At 35.2% G+C, this 22,557-nt stretch overlaps 2 protein-coding genes and 1 long non-coding RNA gene across 6 annotated transcripts; 1 reads left to right on the forward strand and 2 right to left on the reverse strand.

Moving 5' to 3' along the window:
- Positions 1-1,069: 1,069 nt before the first annotated feature.
- Positions 1,070-20,445, forward strand: ndl (serine protease nudel). 2 transcript variants are annotated; one of them, XM_081995044.1, is made up of 23 exons: positions 1,070-2,111; positions 2,172-2,303; positions 2,727-5,313; positions 8,375-8,604; positions 8,657-8,945; positions 9,192-9,668; positions 9,861-9,997; positions 10,055-10,216; positions 13,955-14,038; positions 14,089-14,280; positions 14,332-14,503; positions 14,558-14,674; positions 14,724-14,893; positions 14,950-15,063; positions 15,120-15,429; positions 17,000-17,182; positions 17,233-17,563; positions 17,622-17,973; positions 18,031-18,271; positions 18,903-19,010; positions 19,068-19,183; positions 19,595-19,799; positions 19,853-20,445. In XM_081995044.1, the coding sequence occupies exons 1-22, from the start codon at positions 1,976-1,978 to the stop codon at positions 19,795-19,797; spliced, it is 6,843 nt and encodes a 2,280-aa protein (XP_081851170.1). In that variant the 5' UTR covers positions 1,070-1,975; the 3' UTR covers positions 19,798-19,799; positions 19,853-20,445. The 2 variants fall into 2 exon arrangements, with proteins under 2 accessions (XP_081851170.1, XP_081851161.1); XM_081995035.1 differs by lacking the exon at positions 19,853-20,445 and having other exon boundaries at positions 19,595-19,820.
- LOC145739804 (uncharacterized) lies at positions 5,685-6,310 on the reverse strand. Its single transcript, XR_014181223.1, has 2 exons — positions 6,172-6,310; positions 5,685-6,109 (listed from the first exon to the last, which is right to left on the reverse strand). It is a non-coding gene; the product is annotated as an uncharacterized LOC145739804 (long non-coding RNA).
- Positions 11,128-12,983, reverse strand: LOC145739764 (uncharacterized). 3 transcript variants are annotated; one of them, XM_081995132.1, is made up of 5 exons: positions 12,757-12,983; positions 12,499-12,704; positions 12,260-12,445; positions 11,363-12,210; positions 11,128-11,310 (listed from the first exon to the last, which is right to left on the reverse strand). In XM_081995132.1, exons 1-4 carry the CDS (start codon positions 12,909-12,911, stop codon positions 11,387-11,389), a joined length of 1,371 nt encoding a protein of 456 aa, XP_081851258.1. In that variant the 5' UTR covers positions 12,912-12,983; the 3' UTR covers positions 11,128-11,310; positions 11,363-11,386. The 3 variants fall into 3 exon arrangements, with proteins under 3 accessions (XP_081851258.1, XP_081851269.1, XP_081851250.1); XM_081995143.1 differs by having other exon boundaries at positions 11,128-11,316; XM_081995124.1 differs by lacking the exon at positions 11,128-11,310 and having other exon boundaries at positions 11,339-12,210.
- Positions 20,446-22,557: the final 2,112 nt, after the last annotated feature.

Consider the following 22,557-nt stretch of genomic DNA (forward strand, 5'->3'; position numbering starts at 1 on the left):
AAAGCTTCTCATTGAATTTACTTTGATGCATTTAACTGCATTGTTCCCCGTGAAACTAATAAAGTGATAAATTTCTTAAAATAGTTCTATCGACCTCTAAATGTTATTGAGAACCGTCTTAAATGTACCAGAGGCTCTACAAGTGTCATATCTTCCAAGAATTGTTTTAAATTATCAAAAGATTAGATCCATTAAGAAGGTGCCAGTGGCCTCTAAATTTACTGACAACGTTTTAAACCTAAGGATTAAATTTATGCCGGTATATTAAGGAAAACCTAAGAAATGGCTCTGCCCTTTGCAAGTGTTCTACACCTAAGAAATGTTTAATTATTGTTGGTATATGAACTTTGGTTTGTCATATATTATGTAATTTATTCTAGCCTTAAGTTATAACATAACTGTAATCAATAAAATTACGATAATCAAAATCAATCCATATCACATTTAATCATCGACATACGTTTTTTTCTGGTGAATGTGACGCAATCAGTTAGAAGTCACTGAACAGACTATACATATTCCTCTGTTGACCCTTTAAGACAAAACAGAAATATTATTGTGTGTAAACTAGGGTCTAATAGATAAAATATAAGATAGCATATCTTATATTTTTATAGGTAATGTGTCTATTAAGGATGTTTTCTAAAATTTTTGCATACTGCGACATTGATAAACTACATATCAGTACTTTGCATCACTTTAAAGAAACAGTTTTCCTACTAAAATCTTTGGTAAATGTGGAAGAGAAAAATTTTCAAGAAAACATTAGAATACTTTCAATGATGACAATTTTTAACAGATGTTTGCAGATTTTTCTTATTTATACTTTTTCCAAAATCGATCGATGCTGTTACCAAAGGAACACAAATTTGATTTGAATAATGCTTCATAAATAAATATAAACAAAATTACTTTTGACTTCGTTTACAAATAACTAACAAGTAGTTTCTAAATTAAATCATCAGAAAGTCTTTAAGGACTCAGTTGTGTCCCAAATTTCAGCTAAATATCTCGAAAACCATTAAACCCAAATTAAAAAAAATACAAATAATATATAGTTCAATGTATCTATTACAATATGGATTAAAATGTACGGTGTGATGTTCTTTAGAGGTATGTTTTTCAAAATAAGAAGTTTTTAATTGGAAAAGTAAGTAGTTGAATGATATAACCCTCAGAGCAGAGGCAAATTTGAGAAAAGTATCTCAAAAATTGCAGGAATGAGAATCTGTTTCTTGCTGTCAAAACCAAATAAACTTTTAAAACTTTGACCTTCTGTATATCTCTTTGAAAAGGTGCAACTTTGTGATAGATAATAAGTTGTCTTGAAACATCATTTTTAAATGTTCCCTGTCGGTCGAGCTACGGGCCGGGCCACCCTGTATACGAGACATAATGTTTTCGAAGCAACATTTTTAACAAACCTAACAGCGAATACATACATATTGAAGAGGCGTGGAGGTTAGTGATAGTGGTTGAGTTAATGAGTTGCGTAAGGAAACCAAAAGGACATGTATTTCGGAAAAAATTTATAGCAAAAAATAATAATTATTATTGAAAGTAAAAAAAGCAAGATGATGAGCATTTAAAAAAAAATACAATTCTGTCTTGTTCTGTATAAGTTTTGTTAAAAAAGAAAAAGTGTGGTCAGGTTCCAATATTCTTGTCTAAATGCTAGACAAATTTTACTGCAAACGGTGTTTTCAAGTTACTTAAAATTTCCATTTGCCCAAAAATTACTTAAGATTGATAAAAAATATTTGCACACAACAAAAGAAAGCACATCAACCCAGAATTTACAGAGAACGCTGATCGGGCAACCTTATGCAACACTACCATATCACTTACCTAAGCGAGTTTGGCTGTTTTGATTAATCGGAATCGCATTAAAATATGGGTCAGTTGTCAGCTTATTACAGTGTGAGTATTATTAAGGATAGCAACAAAATACTTATTTGGTTCCGAGTGATACAAAATGGTGGTTCCAAAAGGGGCGATAAAGAAAAAATCGCTTGAGGAAGTGAAATCTGGTTCGCCCAGCCCAGAACCTTTCCAGGAACCTGAAGGAATGACCACCATTGACCTGAATAGAACCGACGACTACTCTAAAGGTGAAAAAGTACTAACATTTTTTTTGTACAGTGTGAGTGAGTTTGGAATATTTTAAGCAGAATGCAACGAAGATAATGGCAAGTTAAGACAAAGGGCTCAGATTAGGTACGTGGCTCGGTTGTTGGCTTGTTTATGCTCAATCCTGCTGCTTGTGATGGTTGTGTTAATTTCAGGAGCTTTTCTTGATAGAGGTAAGTTCAAAAACAGTAATAAATTGATAAGTTGGTTTTATACAGGGTGTCCCATAAATATAGCAACAAAATGAGCAAGAGTCCTAGAAGAGAAATTGTTGTGTGTAACATGAGAAATTTTGAAGTAAAACAGGTATTCATATCAAAAAACGCTACTAACAACCGTTTTTTAGTTATTTCGGTTTAAAATAACGAACGCATACGTACAAAACGCATCGTTAAATAAATCAGTTGAAACTTCTATCTTATGGTATCATCAACTTTTTAGAAAAAACAAAAATTAAGTAAAGACTTGCTAATCTGAAAAAATACTTGAGGAAATTATTATGTGAAATGACGGACACTTTATTAAACATCCTGTGTAGACTATTCTGTATTATTGTATAGTTTTACTCAGGTTTTTCAGTTTGTAGTTACTTTCAGAATATCAACTGTTTACTCTCAGTACAACAACCAAACCACCACCAACTTCAACCACTGAGGATTTTATCAGCCTGACCAAGCAACTGAATCAAGCCCTTTTTAAAGACAGACTAAAATCCGGAAATTATCTGGACAAATCATCCATAAAAATGCAACGTTGCCAACTCAAGCGCACTTTGGAGGCGTGTTGTCACGTGTTTAAGGACACTGAACTAAATCTTCTTTCGGATTACTGCACCGTAAACGATATGCTTAACATTTTAATGGAATACGACACTGAAAAGAGACGAAAACGTGAGATTGACTATGAGGACTATTTGGTTGCTGATCCAGAAGGTCACGGAGGAGAAAGTGATTATTTGCTGCAATCCGCTCCTATGTTTATCTCACCGAATAATCCTATGTTAGAAGAAGAAGGTTTAATGTACGTTGAGCCTCATTTTGAGGATGATTCTCCTATGGTTGGAAACTATTTGGGTGCCCCGCTACCTGATCGAGTTAAGCAAGAAGTTCTTCACCATGTTACTTTAGCACCTGTTGGTGATGTGATGCCTTTGGCTGAATTTGAAACACAAGAAAGAGGACACCCAATGTTTGAAGCTTGGAGAGAAGAACAAGGTTTTCCAGGTCAACATTTCCAAAATGCTGATGAACCAATATTTGGAAATAATGTAGAATTTATGGAAGAAGGACTCAACCATCCACCTCCCGATACTATTTTTGAAGAAACCCCTGAAGTGATTCACTCTAATTTTGAACAAAGAAACAGAGGTCTCTTAACTAATGAAGAAATTGAAGTTTTACCTCAGCATAGCCCAGATAATGTGGATATAATTGGGAGAAAAGTTATCAGTAATAGAGGAGAAGATTCGGGAGCGTTGGAGTCTTATAGAAAGTTACCTGCAAATGTAAATCATTTGCAGTTTCATAGTAAAGGAGATGAAGACATCCAGGTTGGTGCTGCGCAGAAAAATTCTCTTGAAAGAGTTAAAGTTGTTACTGAAAATTTACAAGCAAAGTTAAACCATCATAGCGAATCAACAGCTGACAAAATGGCTTCTTATGATCCAAATCAACAGGAAGAAAATCTTCAAGTCGGAGAACCTCAAAAGGACCTTTTAGCCAATCATTTTGTTGATGGTGGGAAAACTGACGGAGGGAATGTTAATGATGAAAATAAGTTTTTAACTGACCAAGAGCAGTTTGGAAATTTTCCAGTAAATGTAAAGCCTTTCGAATTACCCAGTAGAGAAGTTGAAGACGTACCAGTTGGTGACAAGTTGGTAGCCAAGTTTGAAGGAGTTAAAGTTAGTGAGAATTCACAAGCAAATTCAAATGACCATAGTGAATCAAAGAGCATTTTTCAAAATCAACAAGTTGAAGACCCTCAAGAGGAAATTGTAGCCACAAAATTTGATGAAGAGAATGTTAGTGATGGACCTGCAGTTGACACAGTTTTGACAGATTTTCACAAAATAGGGGACGTTGAAGTTGAAAAACTTGAACCTTTATCTACTGATAAAGTTAATGATGAAGCTTCCGTCAGTTTTCAAGACAGTACAACTGTAGACTATAACCAACATAGAAAACTTACCAAGAGATTGCGAGTTCCGAAGCTAACTAAAGAATTTGCGGTTGCTTTTGAAAATGTTGCTGAACGAGATAAGGGTAGTAATCTCGAGCAGAATGAAGATTTAGTGGCAGCTATTGACAATATCACTCCTTCTCAGAAAACAAAAGAAACTGGTCGCAATGAAAAAGACATTGAAGAACTTCTGGAAGGAGTTAGAGGAAATCACGATGGTTTTTCCAACGAAGAAGTTCAAGTTGGTGAACCCCAACACAAAAAACCGCTTGTATCAAAATTTCCTGACGCTAAAATTATTCGAATCAATGTCACAGGAGGTCCCGATGGTGTTCCTTCTCGTGTTAATCCTGGAAAAGACTCGCCTCAAACTGTAATCTCTCCAAGTACAAAAAGAACAGGCAAACAAATGTGGAACCCCCTTGGAATTTCAGATGCTGATATCAGTGATGAACTGGATGAAACTCTTCAACTTAACCAGTCTTCACTCGAAGAACTTTTAGTCGGAGCCTCAAACTTAAATAATGAAGGTATTAAGGATTCTAGAGCTGCTCCTAGCCAGGACGACTTTAGTCCTAAAGGCAAGCAACTGGGAGCTTTAGAAGACGTTCAGTCCACTCAGCAAATGCTCCCTAATCCGTGTTTTTATCCTTATCCTTCTCCATACATGCCTATGATGCCCAATCCTTCTAGAATAGATCCAGGCTACTTGAAAGTGCTATCATCCAGCCAACCTAGAGCTCAAGTCCTACTCAATCCAGCAATGTTTTATAGTGTTCCTCAGCCTACGTCGCCGTCTTACATGTATCCGCAGTTAGCCCAAAACGTTCAGCCTCCTGCACAGGCGCCATTGCAAGTTACTTCACCAGGAGGGCAGTATTATGTGTGCAACCCCATTCCAACACCAGCAAGTAGCATTGCAGGAATGGCTCAAGTGGAGGTTAGACGAGAGGCCACTAGTTTACAGGATTTACTTCTCGAGAGCATTGATTTTGACCGGAGGTGAGTATTTGAAAATATTATTATTCTGTAGCACAAACCCTGGATTTAAGAGATTTATATGGGTTTTTATACTTTTTGTGGTGCCTGAACGGTTGATTTAGCTGTATATTTTAGTTTTGGTACTTTCCATGCAAAGTGCATCCGAAAATACGTTTTAAGGTTTGCCTGTATGCTATTTAAAATAGCTTTGTTGATGGAGTCAGTACCATCTAGTGGTATTTTGTTTCATAAAGATTTTTGAAAATCAAAGTTTTTTGTTGCATAGCAGAGATCTCTTGACGTAGCTATAGTAAGGACTGTTTATGTCTAGATTCTTTTTGAAGAACTATAAAGGTAATATTGGGCAACTTATCAATATGAATGTCACATGCTTTGCAATTATACAATTTTATTTGGATACATCTCAAATAATTTTAAACTACTTACATCTACACATTGTTTTTTACTTTTAAATTCAATAAAGCAAGTACCTGTTGTTTACAGTTTTACAAATTTTCTTTTTTAAATAAAACGGATAATTTGTGGAGTTTATTTTGTTGCTTTTGGTATGATAAATGCCATTTGTTATCACAAAACTTCTAAATGTTTAATTTTTTTATTTTCAAGTAAATCAACATTTTTGCACCTACTGGTAAAATCTCATAGCCCTTGGAAGGGTGTCCATCAGATAACTAGTAATATCGATCCAAGTCGATCTTTTCGGGTGTAAGGGTCAAAAAAATTCTCTTTTGAATGCTGCACTGAAGATAAACGAAGATCCATGCTGTAATAGAATTATTGCATCTCTTTTGGTAATCTGAAAAACCAAAAATCAATATGTTTAGAGATTTTTGAGGTGTTTCTATGTAGCTTACTTACCACGATTTCTTTATCATGTAATAGATCAGGAATAAGAAATTGTCGTCATCCTCAACATCCACTTCTTAACAAATGAAAATCATATCATTTATGCCTCTTGCCTCTTGCCTTGCCTCATTTAACCTATTTTTTTTTGACGTAACAGACTGTAACTGATTTTGACTTTGACAAGAATGACAGCCGTGACGTTCCCGAAGCGCAAATGCGCGAAGTATGAGATGGATATCTCAAAAACGATACAAAGAGAAAGAGATACAAAGTTTTTTTAATTCCGCTTACTAACGAAGATATTCACAGAAAACCGAAATTTAGAAAATTAGATTTTATTTGTTTGTTGCTTTATTTGATGCCTAAATCAAAAATAAATGAGACTGTACCATTATCAATTTTTCTCATCTACAACGTGGCAGTATCATATTTGAGTTCCAACGTTTCATTTTCAACTTTTATTCACAATTTAGTCACATTTTTTTTCGAATTCTTACCTAATTTTCAAACAATCAAACAAACAAGTGTTGAACATCAATTAATTCTTGTTGCAATGTTTCTTGTTATTAGAATAACACCCTAAGAATATTTCAAAAGTTTTCCACTTAAAATTTGACTTGAAACGTTCAATTTCAGTAAACTACCGATTTTACTACTGTCAATTTTGTGGCCTAAATTTACTAGAACAACCTTTCTGAAAATATTCCAGAAGTTTATTGCCGCTCGAAGTTTGGTCTTAAATGACTAAGTTAGGTAATTTGCCTACTTTACAAATGCTATTCTTGTAGCCTAAATTTATTATAATAACTCTCCTAAGAATATTCCGAAAAATGCTGTAAAACATTTGAAAATATCCGTAAGCTAAGTTAACCTCTCAATCTACGGAAAGTTGAGCTTTTCAATTAACATTTGTAAAATCGGTAGAAGAAATTAGTTTTTAAAGGTCAAATTTCAAGCGGAAACCTTCTGGAGTATTAACTTAACAACTGAAATTGATTTTTAAGGTGAATTTTAATTGGAAAACTAAAATATTATCAAAGGTATTCTAGTACATTTGGGCCACTAAATTTAACTGTACTTCTGTAACATTCCTAGTAAAAATATTTACTTGCGATTCAATTATTTGTAAAAGTAACTATGTCGTGCTTTTCTTACAATTTTTTTGATTAATCTTCCAGTCTAAATTTAAACAAATACGCAACAGTAATATCAAATGAACGAATACTTTATCTGTCAAAATAGAAAATGCAATACTTATATGGAACTTTTTTATTCCTCGTATAAGTGGCTTTGCAAACAGATACGAGATATTGTACTGACACCATATTTGGGTAAAAACACACGGAGCGGTTTGTGTCGTTTCGGCCACCGAGTCGGCCGCCGAAGCTGCGCTTGCTTTATGTCGTTTCTGTTGAATGAAACAGACGGTGCTTTTTGGAGCGGCACGCAGTCGCGGTGGCCGCGCGTACCCTGCCGAACACCATGCGCCGCGAACGGTTTTACGATTCTGGTCGGCATGTCATTACATGTTTGCTAATAGATTGAAACAGACGTAGGGCGGTTTTGTCGCGTTTTTTTTATTTTTTCGTACTTCAGTGTTGCCAGTGAAATATTTAATAATGGAAAACTTGGACATTGAAAAATTAATTAATGAAATTCACCTTGACAAGCAATTTGGGATATGCGTTCAGAAGATTATTCCAATAAGATTAAAAAAACGAGTTCTTGGGAAGAGGTAACCGACGCTTTCATGGGTGAAGTGAAAAAAATCATTTATTTTTTTCTCTCATTGATTATAGGATGAATCCAATATTTGCGTTTCTTTTTTTTTATTCTCTTGTATAACAAGCATGAAGTTGTTAAAAAAAACAAATCATCATCACTTTCATCAGAAGAAGCCATATGTAATGCTTTCAACGTCGTGTTCAATTTACAACTAGACAACATTGATATTTTGAATTAAGAAAATCGCCCGTCAGCACTTGTAGTGACGCCCCGTGTGTTTTAAGCCGCTTTTCCGCCGAGCGGTGGCCGACTCGGCACAAACCGCTCCGTGTGTTTTTACCCTTTTTCTTTCGTCAAACGGCGTTTTTTTTTTTTTTTGCTGTTTAGCTAATATTTTAAATAACACTCGAGTTAACAAAGGATATCAACAAATTTTAGTTTGTGATGAGACCTACTTTTGGAATGTTGAGCCAGGTTGTATATTTTACAGTATCAACCACTCTCGAGCAGCTTGGGAAGGAATCAGATGCCCCATAGGCGAACATCAATGCCTGGACAACAGTAGATGCATAAAAAACCAACACGTATGCGATAACGAAGTTCACTGTGACGATGGCAGCGATGAGATGGGCTGTTCTTGCAAAGAGCGGATGGGAAAATTGAGGCTCTGCGATGGATATTGCGACTGCCCCCGCTGCGAGGATGAAGAAGCTTGTTTTGGTACATTTTCCCACATGCTTAAATTACCATTGCATTTTTTTCGTTTATTCAGGTTGCGCAGAAAATGAATTTTCCTGCGACGATTGGTCCCGATTTAGAAGATCGACGTGTATTCCTCTGGAGCAGCGCTGCGACGGAGTGAAACAGTGTGAAATCACTGGGAGGGACGAAACTGACTGTTCGGTGTTAACGGACCAGTTGGGCAATCTTACAAGGAACAAGATCTCTAATTCCGTAGGGTTTCTGCACCGTAACTACAAAGGACAATGGTATCCGACATGCTTTGGAAGCGAATTGTGGGCGGCCGAAGTTTGTCAAGTAGAAGCTGGTCCTAGTTCCATGTAAGTTTATTAGGTATTGTCTCCATTTAAAGAATTCATAAGTTCTTTACTTCTTCTACGAAAATGTTAAAGATTTAGTAAATATTAATGAAGGGAGAAGCAAGACAAGAATCAAAGTTTATCTAATATGTTGAGGTAACGTTTTGGCTGGAATCTTGGAACAAGTTTTAAAAACCAGTGATGTACCTTTCTATATCCTATTGTTTTATAGTTTTCTATCTTTGAGTGTATTATTTTGTCAAACAGCACTCCCAAAACGCACATGACACTGACCGCCCAAAATTACGACGGTAAATTTATCAACATCCGACCAAACAACGAGGTGAGTCTGGTAAACGGCTGCGTTCAGGACCGAGCCGCCTTTGTTGAATGTCCGCCCATTTACTGCGGCTTAAGATTTGTCGTGCACAACCCCTACAGACGAGAGGAGGTGGATACCAGCTTGGAGGAAATGCTCAACCAGATGGAAAGAGCTTACAGCATGCGGGAGGACGATTATTTAGTGGCCGAAAAGCTGGGTGAGATCCTCAAAGAGACCCAAAATGATGACAATTTGAGTCGATTGAAAAGAAGGCATACTGAAGGGCGAATAGTAGGGGGTAAACCAAGTCAACCTTCGGCCTGGCCTTGGCTGGTTTCGATCTACAAGAATGGGATTTTTCACTGCGCCGGTGTTTTGATCAATGAATTGTGGGTGATTACTGCATCCCATTGCGTTGACAGGTAAGAAAAGCTTTACTAAATATAATGCTTGTCATTATTATCAGAAAAATTAACTTTGACCATACCCCAGATTGTGTTAATCTACTCCACTAGTTTCCACTACATTTAAATTAGTACAATTTCTCTAGCCTTTACTCTAAAAAGCTGATTATATCAGTCAATCTGTCTGAAGAACCTGCTCATATCATTTAGATATTGGCAATACTACTACGAAATTCAAGCTGGAACGTTAAGAAGATTCTCTTACGCCCCGATGGATCAAAGACGTTGGGCTAAAGTGGTTTACAGTCATGAGCTGTATGATAAGGAAAATTTACGCAATGATATCGGTAAATCTAACCTGACTAAATATGCAAGTGCACCTGTATTCAATGAGATAATTTCAGCCCTGATGAAGTTATCAGCACCAATCAGGTACAATCGGCACGTGCGCCCAATCTGTCTTCCTTCTGAGAGTACCGCAGGAGTGGAGTTTAAAAAGGAGCCGAAAACTGGTGCTATATGCACTACTGTAGGCTGGGGAGCCACCGTGGAAAGAGGATCTGATCGTAAGTACCCACAAAATTCAATAGAATGTCTGTTCATTATAAAAAGTGGAAAAACGGAGTTTAATAGTTTTATGGTATGAAATGTGGTATAGGAGGGCAAAAAATTAAAAGTGAGATTTCTGTAATAAACATTGAAAGTAATTACTGCAAATTACATTTTATACAGGGTGTGTAAATAATCTGTGCAACAATTATTATCTACAGGGTGTTATATCTCAGTAACTATTGAAAATAGAACCCTGAAAATCAAACTTGTATCATAAAAGCGACCAAGAGAAAATCACGTGAAAGAAGGCTTGAAATGTGACCTTTGCTCCTCTATTTGTCACATTCAATTTTCCGTTTTACCTTTCTATTATTGTAACGTCACTCCGTTTTGGTTTGATTTTTGGCCATATACGAATTGCTCAAATAAAAAATAAACCTTCTTATTAATTTTTTTAAATTTGTTTTTTTTTTGTTGCATGTTGAAGATTTTAAATGAGGCATATTTTCTAAACAAATAGAAATATCAAGTTGACATTTTCAGGATACGGTTGACACTTATTTGGTACACCACATATCTGTGACCTAGAAACCTCTCTTCTGTTTATAATGAGTTGAGTGAGAGGGAATGCATGGACGTATGTCTAACATACATTTTAACCAAACATCGGAGACGTAACTGAAATTGTGCTGCTTTTTAAGAAGATGTTAAGTGCTTTTTTAAGAAAAAAATTAAACTTCTGATACATCATCTAATGGACTATGAAGTAAATAACGCTCTTTCTAATGAGCCATTGCCCGACTAAATCCCATGAGTCGTTTTCGAGATATTTTAGTTTCCGTCCAACCATATTCGCAACCCCTCTTACCATTAGGTTGTGTGGGTGTGAACAAAGAAAAAAAATTATGAAGAAATTGCTCAAGAATTTAAATGTGATATTTTTATTATATTATTTTACTACATTTTTAGTGTAATTGCACACACACACCAGTCTTTTCTCTTGGTCACTTTGATAATACATACATTTTTTAAGGATCTAAGTTTAATAATTACCGAGATACAGCCACCGTTTTGCGTCTCCAAATTAATACCAATCATCAGGAAACTTCTACAACTGACGATTGAGAAACTTATAGTTTATGAAACATAATATTTATTACGTTAAATTGTGTCTTTGGAGAAAATCACCAGTCGGCCAAATCGGATTCACTCACACTAAAAGCATCACTTAAAAGCTGAGTGAGAGTATAACTCAAAGTGTCCTGCCTCTTAACACTTTCCTCCACGTCTAGAGCTATATTTACGTCCTTCAATAAACATGGGTACTTTTTATAAAGCAGCAAGTCCTCTTTGATTAACCTGGGCAAGGGTATCACTTTATCTATAGGGTCGACAATATCCGTACCCTTGGACAACGTATTGACCATAGCCCATCTAACTTGCTGAGACTTTTTAACTTTAGGTCGTAAACTTGGTAGTACTGTGCCTCTATTTAGAAGACCTTTGAGCCGTTTTTCTCTAGGGTGGTCTACCGTTTTAAGACGGTTAGTTTTGCTGTTATCTAGGCACTGTTTTAGAACTTCTGGGTCTACTTTGCTTGAAAATTTCTCTATGGTTTGGTCTAGAAGTGTTCTGGCTTGTCGGTCTTTAATCACACTATCACAGACGTAAGCCCAATACGGATTGACTTTTTTTAGGGACTGTAATGTTTTCAGGTCTAGGTAATTGAAAATTATTTTAACGATCCAAATAGGAAGCATTTGGACCCAGTCCATGGCCTGTGAAGATGTTGCCTTAGTATTTTTATTTGCCTTTTTAGATGGAGCTTTCTTAGGCTTTTTTGTAGGAGTTTCCGGGTCGGCTTTCACTTCAAACACTTCTCGTCGATACTTCTGGATAATTTCTTCCCATTTTTTTCTCATCTTCTCTACTTCCAGAGTAAGGGGGTGCTCTTGAGGGTACATAGTAGAATCGTCCGGATCTTCTATGTTTAGAATAGCTTGCAGATCTACAAAACCATTATCAATCAGTCAGTTGAAATTGTCTAAGAAAGTTACCTTTCTGGGCTTGGTTGGTTTTAGAATGACCGATTTCTAGCAATTTCTGATTGTAGATATTGACTATTGGAATATACAGCTTGCGCACTAGGCTGCCTCCAGCCATGCGCACCAAATCCAGAATCATAATAATCAGCTTTGGATTGGGTAAGGTTGCCAACCAGTTCAGATGACTACACATTACTTCTGCAAAATACTTTTCAGCCATAAAATCTTTTATTCAATTTTAATTTAAAAACCTTTAAAGCAACTTTCTTCCATCGCCCGATCGTGGTCAACTAAAATCTGGTCTGAAACATTATTGCTTTGCGGACTAACGTCCGAATAGGCTGCAAGTTTTCCATAAAGCGTACCGATATAACTTATTATACGCACCAGGGTGTCGAAACAGTTGATGTTCTTAATGATGCTTAGAATGAATTGCTTTTTGTGATACCAGGACAAACTGCAGAAAAAAGCTATTTTACGATTTTCTATAGAAAATATCATTGATGTACCGAACAAAACAGTCACTTAAGCAGCTAAAACGCAACTCGTCTTCTCGTTCCTCAACGTGGAGCTGTTTTAGCAGTTCATCCTTTTTTCTGGCTTCCTCAGCCAGAATCTCTTGTTCCTCGTGGAAATCTGGGTAATTATCTAAGCAGAAGTTCATGATTTTGAAGACAGTAGCTGCAATGTTGTTAACCGAAATTCTGACAATTCACTGACGTTATTTTGACAGTTTATACAGATTTTAACAGGCTTTTATTTTTCCACTCTAGTAAGACAAATACACTATTTTGTTTATTAAATTCGGTTCAGAGGTACAGGGCGATCAAAATGACAAAAAAATTTTGGATTTCGATATTTTTCTGGAGCTGTTTAGTTGATGGTCAAACGAGGCTATGAAGAAATCTACAATACTATCTATAATAAATTGAAATTTGCATCTGATCTATATTGTTATATTGACGGTAAGTTTTTACTGACTGAATGAAAATTGTTTTCTGTCTTGTCTCAGAAATAATAAAGACAAACAAACATGTATCCTATTGACTTCTGTATATGTATCCTAATACGTACACATAATCATACATCCGTGTCGAATCACTTGAAAATAGTTACTGTTTCTCTACAAAATGATAGGCAACTATCACTTAAAAGCTACTTGACTTGTGGGAGCTTTACTAACAATGTATAAAAATAAAAATACAGGTTTATAGATTTTGATTTTGAATCATTTTTTGTATGATTATGAATATTATAAAGACGAACACAGAAGTAGTAAGATTAGATTTATCCGTTAGTCTGATTATAATTACATAATTGATGTAGTCAATGAACTGTACAGTTTCAATACGTAAATAATTACTTATTTTTGTTATGTGTTCCCTACATTTTTAAAAAAATATATAATATAATAACATGAAATGAATTTTTAAAATAACAATCCCAGGATTAACAAAAAAATAATATGATAGTTTTGACCTACAAAACTGAATCGCAACCATATTTTTCTTCAATTAAACTAGAATAAATAAGGTAAATTAACTGTAAAAATACTTGTGGGATTTGTCGAGTTTACCAAACTATAGGGACTATAGAAGCCTACACTATCGATATAATGCCTCCTACAGGAATCACAAAGTTTGCGTGCTAAAAAGTGACAAATCTATTTGTAACTAGTTTTTATTGATGAAATAAACGTATCTTTAGCGGACCAAATGAGAGAAGTAGAAGTTCCAATCCTAGGTCACTGCAAACACAACGAAGACTCAGACTTGGATGAAATCTGTGCTGGTAAAGTTACAGTTTTCTCTATTTACACCTTTTCAGTCTTAGTTTTTTAGGATTTTCTGAAGGAGGCAAAGACGCTTGTCAGGGCGACTCCGGTGGCCCTTTAATGTGTCGCAATCCCAATAATCAAAATCAGTGGTATTTAGCTGGGATTGTTAGTCACGGACAGGGTTGCGCTCGCCCTAATGAACCGGGAGTTTACACCAGGGTCAGCAAGTACCTTCCCTGGATTGTTGAGCATACCAGTAAGGTTTCTTTAGTGTCGCTAGTGGTTTATATTAAGAAGGTTTTTTTAGGGGGTGACAGAGTGACTATGGCACATCCTTTACAAAAATGTCCAGGATATATTTGCAATGGAGTTCACCGGTGTATGTCTAAGAAAAGAAGGTGTGATGGTACAGTGGATTGTTTCTTAGGGGACGATGAGTTTGGTTGTGGAGGTCATAACGATATCTTTAAACACTCAAGGTTGAACTGATTTTTCAGTAGTTTATATAAGTAATTTAACTTTATGCAAAGTAGGAGTCATCTAATGAGACCTCTGGATGAAGATGATTTTGATGACTTGTTAGGAGCTACGAGAAACTCCAGCCTGGATTTGTGGGACGGATTTGATGGGACGAATTTCCGATGCAAAGTGTAAAGTTCTGTCTTAATCCAAATAGGTAGTTTCAACTTTGTTTTGCAGCCTGTTACAGGTAGTTCCTATGAAAAAACGTTGCGATAAACAATTGGACTGTGAAGATGGCAGTGATGAAGCTGATTGCAGCTGCGCGCACTACGTCCACTCTGCACGTCCCGACGCTATCTGTGATGGAGTCACCGACTGTAATGACGTCAGTGACGAGATTGGTTGCGGTGAGTCTTACTAAACATCAAGTTTTAAGCAGGTTCAAGCTTTTTCATTACAATAGCTGGCTGCACTCAATCACAATTCACGTGCCGTCTCTCAATGCAGTGCATCGATCAATCAAAACGTTGCGATGGAACGTCTGATTGCCCTCAAAACGAAGACGAACTCAACTGCGGTATAAAAATCTACATCTATTATTTGAATTACCTTTATTAACTTCTTGGTGTATAGTGTCCCTGACAAATGGAAAACATCTGACAGTGGATAAAGACAACAGGCCGATGCTACACGTAAAAGGTGTGGTGACCGTCAATCACCAAGGATTGTGGATGCCACTCTGTCTCAACGCGTCAACTGAAAATTCAGTTATTGCCAGTAGCGTGTGTAGCGTTCTCGGTTTCCAAGATTACAGCGGGTTCTACAGGTACACTGTAGAAAATGCTAGCGTGGATGTTACCAAATCTATGACTGAGGGAAGGGTGACTTTAAAAGGGGAGGCTGTCAAAAGGTGTCAACATTGCTGCGATGGTCTGTTTGTGAGGTATGTTTTAAATAGTTTTGATTTTTTATCAACAATATATTGTGCCAGTAGTATTATACCAAAAGTTACTTATTTTGAATTTTGAGTTTACAAGCTTATTTTTGGGGTTTGAGGGGCTTATGGAAACAACCACCAATCTCAGTCAATTTAAGAACCCAAAATCATAATGTTTATTTACGGTACGATTTCTACCTAACTCATCTGCCTTTATCGTTCCTTTTTGGACATTTTGAATTGAATTGAAGCAACAGGCTTTAGGTCTGGCGGTTACGATGTTTTTTAAGCGAGATTTCCAGATTTTGTAGTGTCCCAGATAAAAGTAACTGCATGGGGATTTCGGAAACGGTAAGAGATACAATTTCGGTTGAATCGGGAAAAAGTTTTGCAACTCTGAGCCCAATCAGATGCTGCATTTAAATATCTACAAAAGTTTCAAAATATCGATCACAAACTAAAAATTGTATTTTTCCAAAAATTGAAATAGCTGTCTTCTAAAGAGCTTTTAAGCAAATTTTAGTAAAATTTTGTAGTTGTGTATTAATTGAAAACGATTTGAAAAATGTAAATTGATTAAAAATTTCTTTTTTTTACTTAGTTTTTGCAACAAATGTCGTAATTGTAGTGTTGTTGTCATAACTAGGTAACTGTCTCAAAGTTTTATTTTTTCTTACTTTTAATCAAAATAACAAAATTAGTAAAACATATTTTTTAATTATTGTATTTCTAAAGTTCCTAAGAAAAATAGCATTTGATTACAAATCAAAACAAAAGTTAAATAAAAATAAAACAATGACTAAGCATAAGCAAAAAACAGTCGATCTCCAAAAAAAAATTTATTTAGTAGCTAAACGCTGCCCAACATATTTTGAGTGTATAAACTACTCATCCTCAGGGGTGTTTGGCTAATTTAGGGCACTGAGGATGAGTGCTGGATGATGGATGAGATACACTCGAAACATGTTGGGTAGCATTTATCTACTAAATAAATATTTTGTGGAGATCGACTTTGTGTTTTTTGCTTATACTTACGCTATACAACTCCACTGTTTGAAGATAGACTATTTCTGTTCACTCCAATGACTAAGCGTTAAATTAATTATATTATATAATAAAATAATAATATCATATATTATTATTTTCATCAGAGCATAGAATTTTTAGCAAAAGTTGAACATTTTTATGGTCTTTTTCTGCGAACCAGATTTTTATTATTTTCATTAGGCACTCTAATCCCGATTGTGTTTTTTAAAGGAACTATAGATAATTAAATAATTTCTGAGCTTACTAAAGGTCGATAAACCCGGCTGCCGTCTTTCTGGATATCGCTGAAAGTAGGTACTTATGCTTCAATAATCCATATACTCTCATTGAAAATATTTTTGGAAGTCACTAAAAGAATAATTGGAAGTTTTGACAGATATTTACGTAGCTATGACAACAAAACACAATTACGACATTTGTTTTAAAGTTAATCCATTGGTCTGTATAAACTATTATTTTGTAGACAAATTCAATTTAATGTTTTCTTTTTGGTTGATGCGTTGTTATAATAGCCATTTTATTTCAACAGCTGCTTCAACAAATCAGTTAGCAGCACCCTAACTTACAAAAACCTCGAACAAAGCAGCGAACTATACCTTTCTCCATGGACTGCTTCAATCTACTCGGAAGGCAATTTTCAATGCACAGGAGCCTTACTGAACCCTTCATGGGTAATTACCTCCATACACTGCTTTGGAGACGACTTGACAAAGTGAGTTTTAATTCTCACAATTTAACCCGTTTCATTTTGGTTTTTATTAGATATTTAGGCAACCATTCTTATGTAACCGCAGTCATGGGTAAAGGTAAACTGGACCTGCCGGTTAAAGGTCCTCACGAACAAATTGCTCAAGTAATAAGAGCTGTGACGATACAAAAAGATGTGCTACTGTTGAAAGTGGATAAGGAAATTAAATTAAACCGCTACGTGCAAATTGCCGATCTGAATTCCAGATGGGAGGGCGACAGTAGGGAAAAGTGTTTTGCAGCAGGTGTGGGAGAAAAGGGGGTTGAATTTAAAGCACTCTACCCAAAACCAAAGTGCCCGAGAGGTTATCGATGCTTTGATCGTAAGATTACCGAGGACTGTATGGTAGGCCTGAGAGTTTTTCCTGCTAGTGCGTTTATTTGAAAACAATTTTGATGTTTAGAAAAATCAGCAACCTTGGACTGGGGTAGTGATGTGCGACTCTAGGGTGGGTTGGTACCCAGCTGCGGTATTTCATAACGTTTTCGGAAGATGCGGATTTTCCCCGGACAAATCGTACACCAGTTTGCAATTTTTGAAACTTGAAATTTTGGATGTGGTTTTCGGCGAGCGCTCCAATGCTTCCCACATAGTAATGGGAGCTGGACATTGTAATGGTTTTCGCTGTGCCTTAGGTCAGTGTTTAAACAAGCAACAAGAGTGCGATGGAGTTCAAGACTGCGAAGATGGTAGCGACGAGAGTGAGGAAGTATGCTACCGTAAAGAGAGTGAATGCTACCAAACCAATCGTTGTGGTGAGTTGTCAAAGAACGCCACTGGCGTCCTCTACACTAATTATGATTAAATTACAGACTGTCCGGCCACTCATTTTAAATGTCCGAAAAGCGAAAAATGTGTGCCCAAATCGGCATTCTGCGACGGCCACAATGACTGCGGTGATTATGCGGATGAGCCTACAGTATGTTCTTGCGGGAACTACCTTCAGCTAACCAATCCTAAACTAGTTTGTGACAGAGTCTTAAATTGTGCTGATCGTACCGATGAAGATCCCGAAGTTTGTCAATGCAAACCTGACGATTTTCATTGTGGAAGGTAATGCTGAGATTTGATTATTTTTTTAATCAAATTTTGAAATAAACTAAAAAAAATTTCTGTTACTTTTTTACGTTCCGATTAATGCTTTAGTATACTTGATTATTAAGGATAAAAAGATATTTTATAGGTCTTAACTGAACTTCTGTAAAGTAAAAAATAAATAACTATTATTTTAGGTAGTACTGGGTAAAATGTGTAAAAATTGTCTACAATTTTACTGTTTATTTGTGTATTTGAAAAGTTTAACACGATCAGTGTTAAGCTGTCAGATTGACAGTGACATCTAATCTAAGGTCAAATATTTCGGATGGGATCCTTTCCAAAAAGTTAAAAAATGATTTTTCTCATTTGGATTAATTCATCATTTGGTCTTTTTGACATGTTGACATTTAAGAGTTATTAACACAAAAAAGATCTAAAAACCAGGAAATGGTATTTTAGAAAAACACTCAGACCCGTTAATTTTAATTTTTTTTGCATTTTTTCAACTCAAACTATTTAAATGATGAAAGTTATTCATTGTTTTAATAAATCAGTCAAGTTCAAAAACTATACGGATCTTATCCATGTTTATTCTTGATTTTACTTTAATTTAAACTCCTTTGCAAGTTATTTTATTATTTCTCAGCACTAATAAATGTGTACCGAATGATACAATATGTGATGGACACCCAGATTGTCCAGGCGGCGAGGACGAGGTTCATTGCCTCAAACTGGACAGTCGTAATCATACGGAGTAAGTTGCAATAACCCCGTTTTTTCTCTACATAAATTAACTCTGCAAATTTGACAGAACCAACGCTGGAGAAGTGCAAACAAGGGCTGCAGGAGTATGGCATTCTGGGTGTTTCAACTCTACTTACACCTCGGACGACTTGGAGAAGTTGTGCGAAAAACTAGGATTTCCAGGTAAGTTCATTTGCAACAATTCAGTTTACTAAACGACTTTAAAAAAATAAAATAAAGAAATTTGTTTCCAAAAATTGAAAATTTGCACTTCTTTTCTCTGTGATTTTATAAATATTACAGTTTATTATTTTATTAATTTTAAGAAATTAAAAACTTGTTCATTTTAGACTATCCTCAAGTCATTTGTTTATTTTGAAATCTGCTGCTGTTCTGTGAAAGACAATTTTTGTATGGAAAACAGTAATTAACAGTAAAAAACCAAATCGATAAATATGATCACTTATTACTTTGGCGAAAGTGAAACGCCTGAATTTTCACATTTATTTATATTATTATCACCTTTTAGTGAACACACAGATTTAGTTAATCTTTTTTCCAAATAAGTAAATACAAATCTTTGTCTAAAATCAGGTACAACAGGTTATCAACTTTCCGTAAGACCCAATATGACGGCAGTACTTCCAAAACGTCCGGTACTTGACTCATTCGACGTTGTATGGCTGAACAGCGCTCCCAAGCGACACGTGAAGTTTCTGATGCGACCTGGAAATAGGCCTTACGTGAGCTTCGTCAAGGACCCAACCTGCCTTCGGCTTTTCGTAGCTTGTGTTTAAAAGTTAATAAAGAATTAATTTATTTTTTCCCTTTCTAAACTAATCCTTATCATAGATCCATTGGTGTAAAATCCCTTTATCCTGAAGTAGAAACGGAGGAGTTTAGAAGTTTTTACAACCGAAAATATTAACCAGAGATTGAAACTCGTATTTATATAAAGGTAAGTAATGAAAATTAATGAATTGATTTTAGTTTTATTTTTACTTCTTTCTAATGGTAATCTTTTCAAATCATTAAAACAAATTCAAGACCAAGACTTTAACTGGCATCTATTAAAAAAAACATTGTTTTGTGATTACTGCAGTTTTATCACATTATTATTCTTTTTTATGTATAAGTCGGTATGCGGAAAATCAAACAAAAATAGGGATGACATAAAATGACTGTCAATGTTTTGAATGTGACATTTTTTAGCTTGTCTGTTTGCCATATTCAAAACATTTACCTGTTTATGACATTTAATATTCCTCATAGGTTCCTACAGTTTTTTGATGAAAATAAAGATGTTGCGGCAATTAAAATTGAAGAAAAACAGGAAAACTGTATTTTAATTCAAAAGAAATGCGGGAAAAATTTAGGTGGAGGTGTAAAAAAAGTTGGAAGTGAATGGTTTGCAAACGCCAAATTTAACAGACGGTCCAACGTGTTTTTGTAAGGAGCAAACACAGCAAAATCTTATCAATTCTGTTTTGTATGAAAAATTGCTGTGTTTTTTATTTTTCTCGTACACAGTTACCAAGATATTATTATATTATTATTTGGGTGTTTGTGCCGGCTTTCCCTCCCAAAAAAGCTCTCAGCTGTTTTTCAGATTTCATTGAAGTGTCTATAATCTGGGCTAATATCTAGATCAAAACTATACCTAGAGAAAGTTATAGTATGTTTATGTAGTTTTATTGTTATTTCAGAAATAGATACCAACTCGCTTATTTTAAATCAAACACCTTGTATATTTCATTTTTGGACTCTTTAACGAACTGTAGCATATAGAAATTGATTTATTTGTGTTTATTTCCAAAAGTATCGATTTTTCAAATAAGTTCCATACTTGCTAACGGAAAACTAAATACAATAATTGTAAAAATAGGGGTGTTCCATTTGAAAAACTTGACTTTTTGCACTTTTAAAAATTTTTTTAAGGCCAATTTTTTAACTCTCTGTATAACTACAATATATTTTTGAAGATTTTCAGCACTCTTCCTTATATTATCCGTAACTAGTTACGAAAAGTATCACTTTATGTAACTAGTTATGAAAAGTTCATTTTATTACACCTGTTTTTATGCATTTCCGTAGAAACATATGGGCGACATCCATCATAACATGTCGTTGTCACAGTTTATACAAGGTGCTATGAAAGTGAATATTTGTGTTAAATCACTTTAAAAGATGGTTTTCACAGCTTTTTGGTCAAAATTAGAAAAAATTATGTATGCAACACGTTTAGAAAATGTCTTATTGTGTAACTCATTCAAATTGTAGGACCTCGCTGCGCTCGCCCTACAAACATTCATTCGTTACACAAAATCGAACTTTTCGTAACTGGTTACATAAATAGCTATTATTTTCAATTTTACTTCCGGTATGATCGGAATTCAGAAATACGGTTATTACGTTTTTTTCTATAACAGAGTCGGCGGTTTGTGGTGGACCACCTTGTATATTGTATACAGGGTGAAGTTCCAATTGAGACTGTAAAATCAGACGATCCTATTGGGCAATTCTGTCATGTCTATAGAAATTTTCTTAAGAACAAATTTATCCGGTAGGGAGGTATTTTTGTTTAGAATTTCTGGTATTAAAGCAAAGAAAAAATTAGGCATTTAAGAACTTTGAACCCAAGTACAGAGTCCGTATATTTAGACAGTTTGTGGAGACTTTATTTTTGCAGATATGTTTTATTGCAAAAGTTTTCGTTCTTTTAAATCAGCAAAAAATTTTATTTTATGGATTATTGAATAAAATAATAGACTACTGCTAAAAAAAATATAAATTTTCAATGGAACGCCCTGATATTGTGATTTTATTGTGCTCTGCACACTGGATAGAGCATCAACTGGAATACTAAGAGAATGACGTCAAGCAGGTGAAAAAACACGCATGTCTGGAATTAGATCACAAATTTTAACCTACAAATGCTTTGAAAAATTAGTGATTGAGTTTCAGTTGACATCTGGAAACTGTTTCTTTTCGTACTCGAAAAAAAGCAGCACATTTAGAATTAGCATTTCGGCCTTCTCAGTGTAGCGCAGCATTTTTATACCTTTGATATTCGTTTAAATCAAAGTGACAGTAAATGTCAACGTTTTCAATTTGACAGGACGACAAAATTAACAACGTGCCTTTTTTGCTAAAATTGTTTATTTCACATGTTTGATATGCGAAAAACAAAGATGTAAAAAGATGACGTCATTCTCAAAAGGTAAAAATCCAACTATAGATTGATTTGCTACAGTCTGACCTGTTGGAGCTAATTACCGAACACGGTTAAAATGGCGGTCAGGTCAGCAACCAGTCAAACCTGGAACTGTCAAGAAGGACTTAAGGCAACGTTGCAATTGCAAACAACCCTAAATTTGAAAATCCAATTCAAACATTAAATTGCTGTGTATTGCTCAAGTTTTCTTTGTAAACACTGATTATGTATCCTTAATTATCGTTCTAACCTGTCAGTGTTACGTTTTTCGTGTTGATAAGAGTAAAATCATTTGTTAATGACAGTCCTAAATATGACAACACTGACAGAAAAAATGCCGGCC

Source organism: Ips typographus, linkage group LG1 (genome assembly GCF_016097725.1).
Source record: "Ips typographus isolate SLU linkage group LG1, UJ_Ityp_2.0, whole genome shotgun sequence".
Lineage (NCBI taxonomy): Eukaryota > Metazoa > Arthropoda > Insecta > Coleoptera > Curculionidae > Ips > Ips typographus.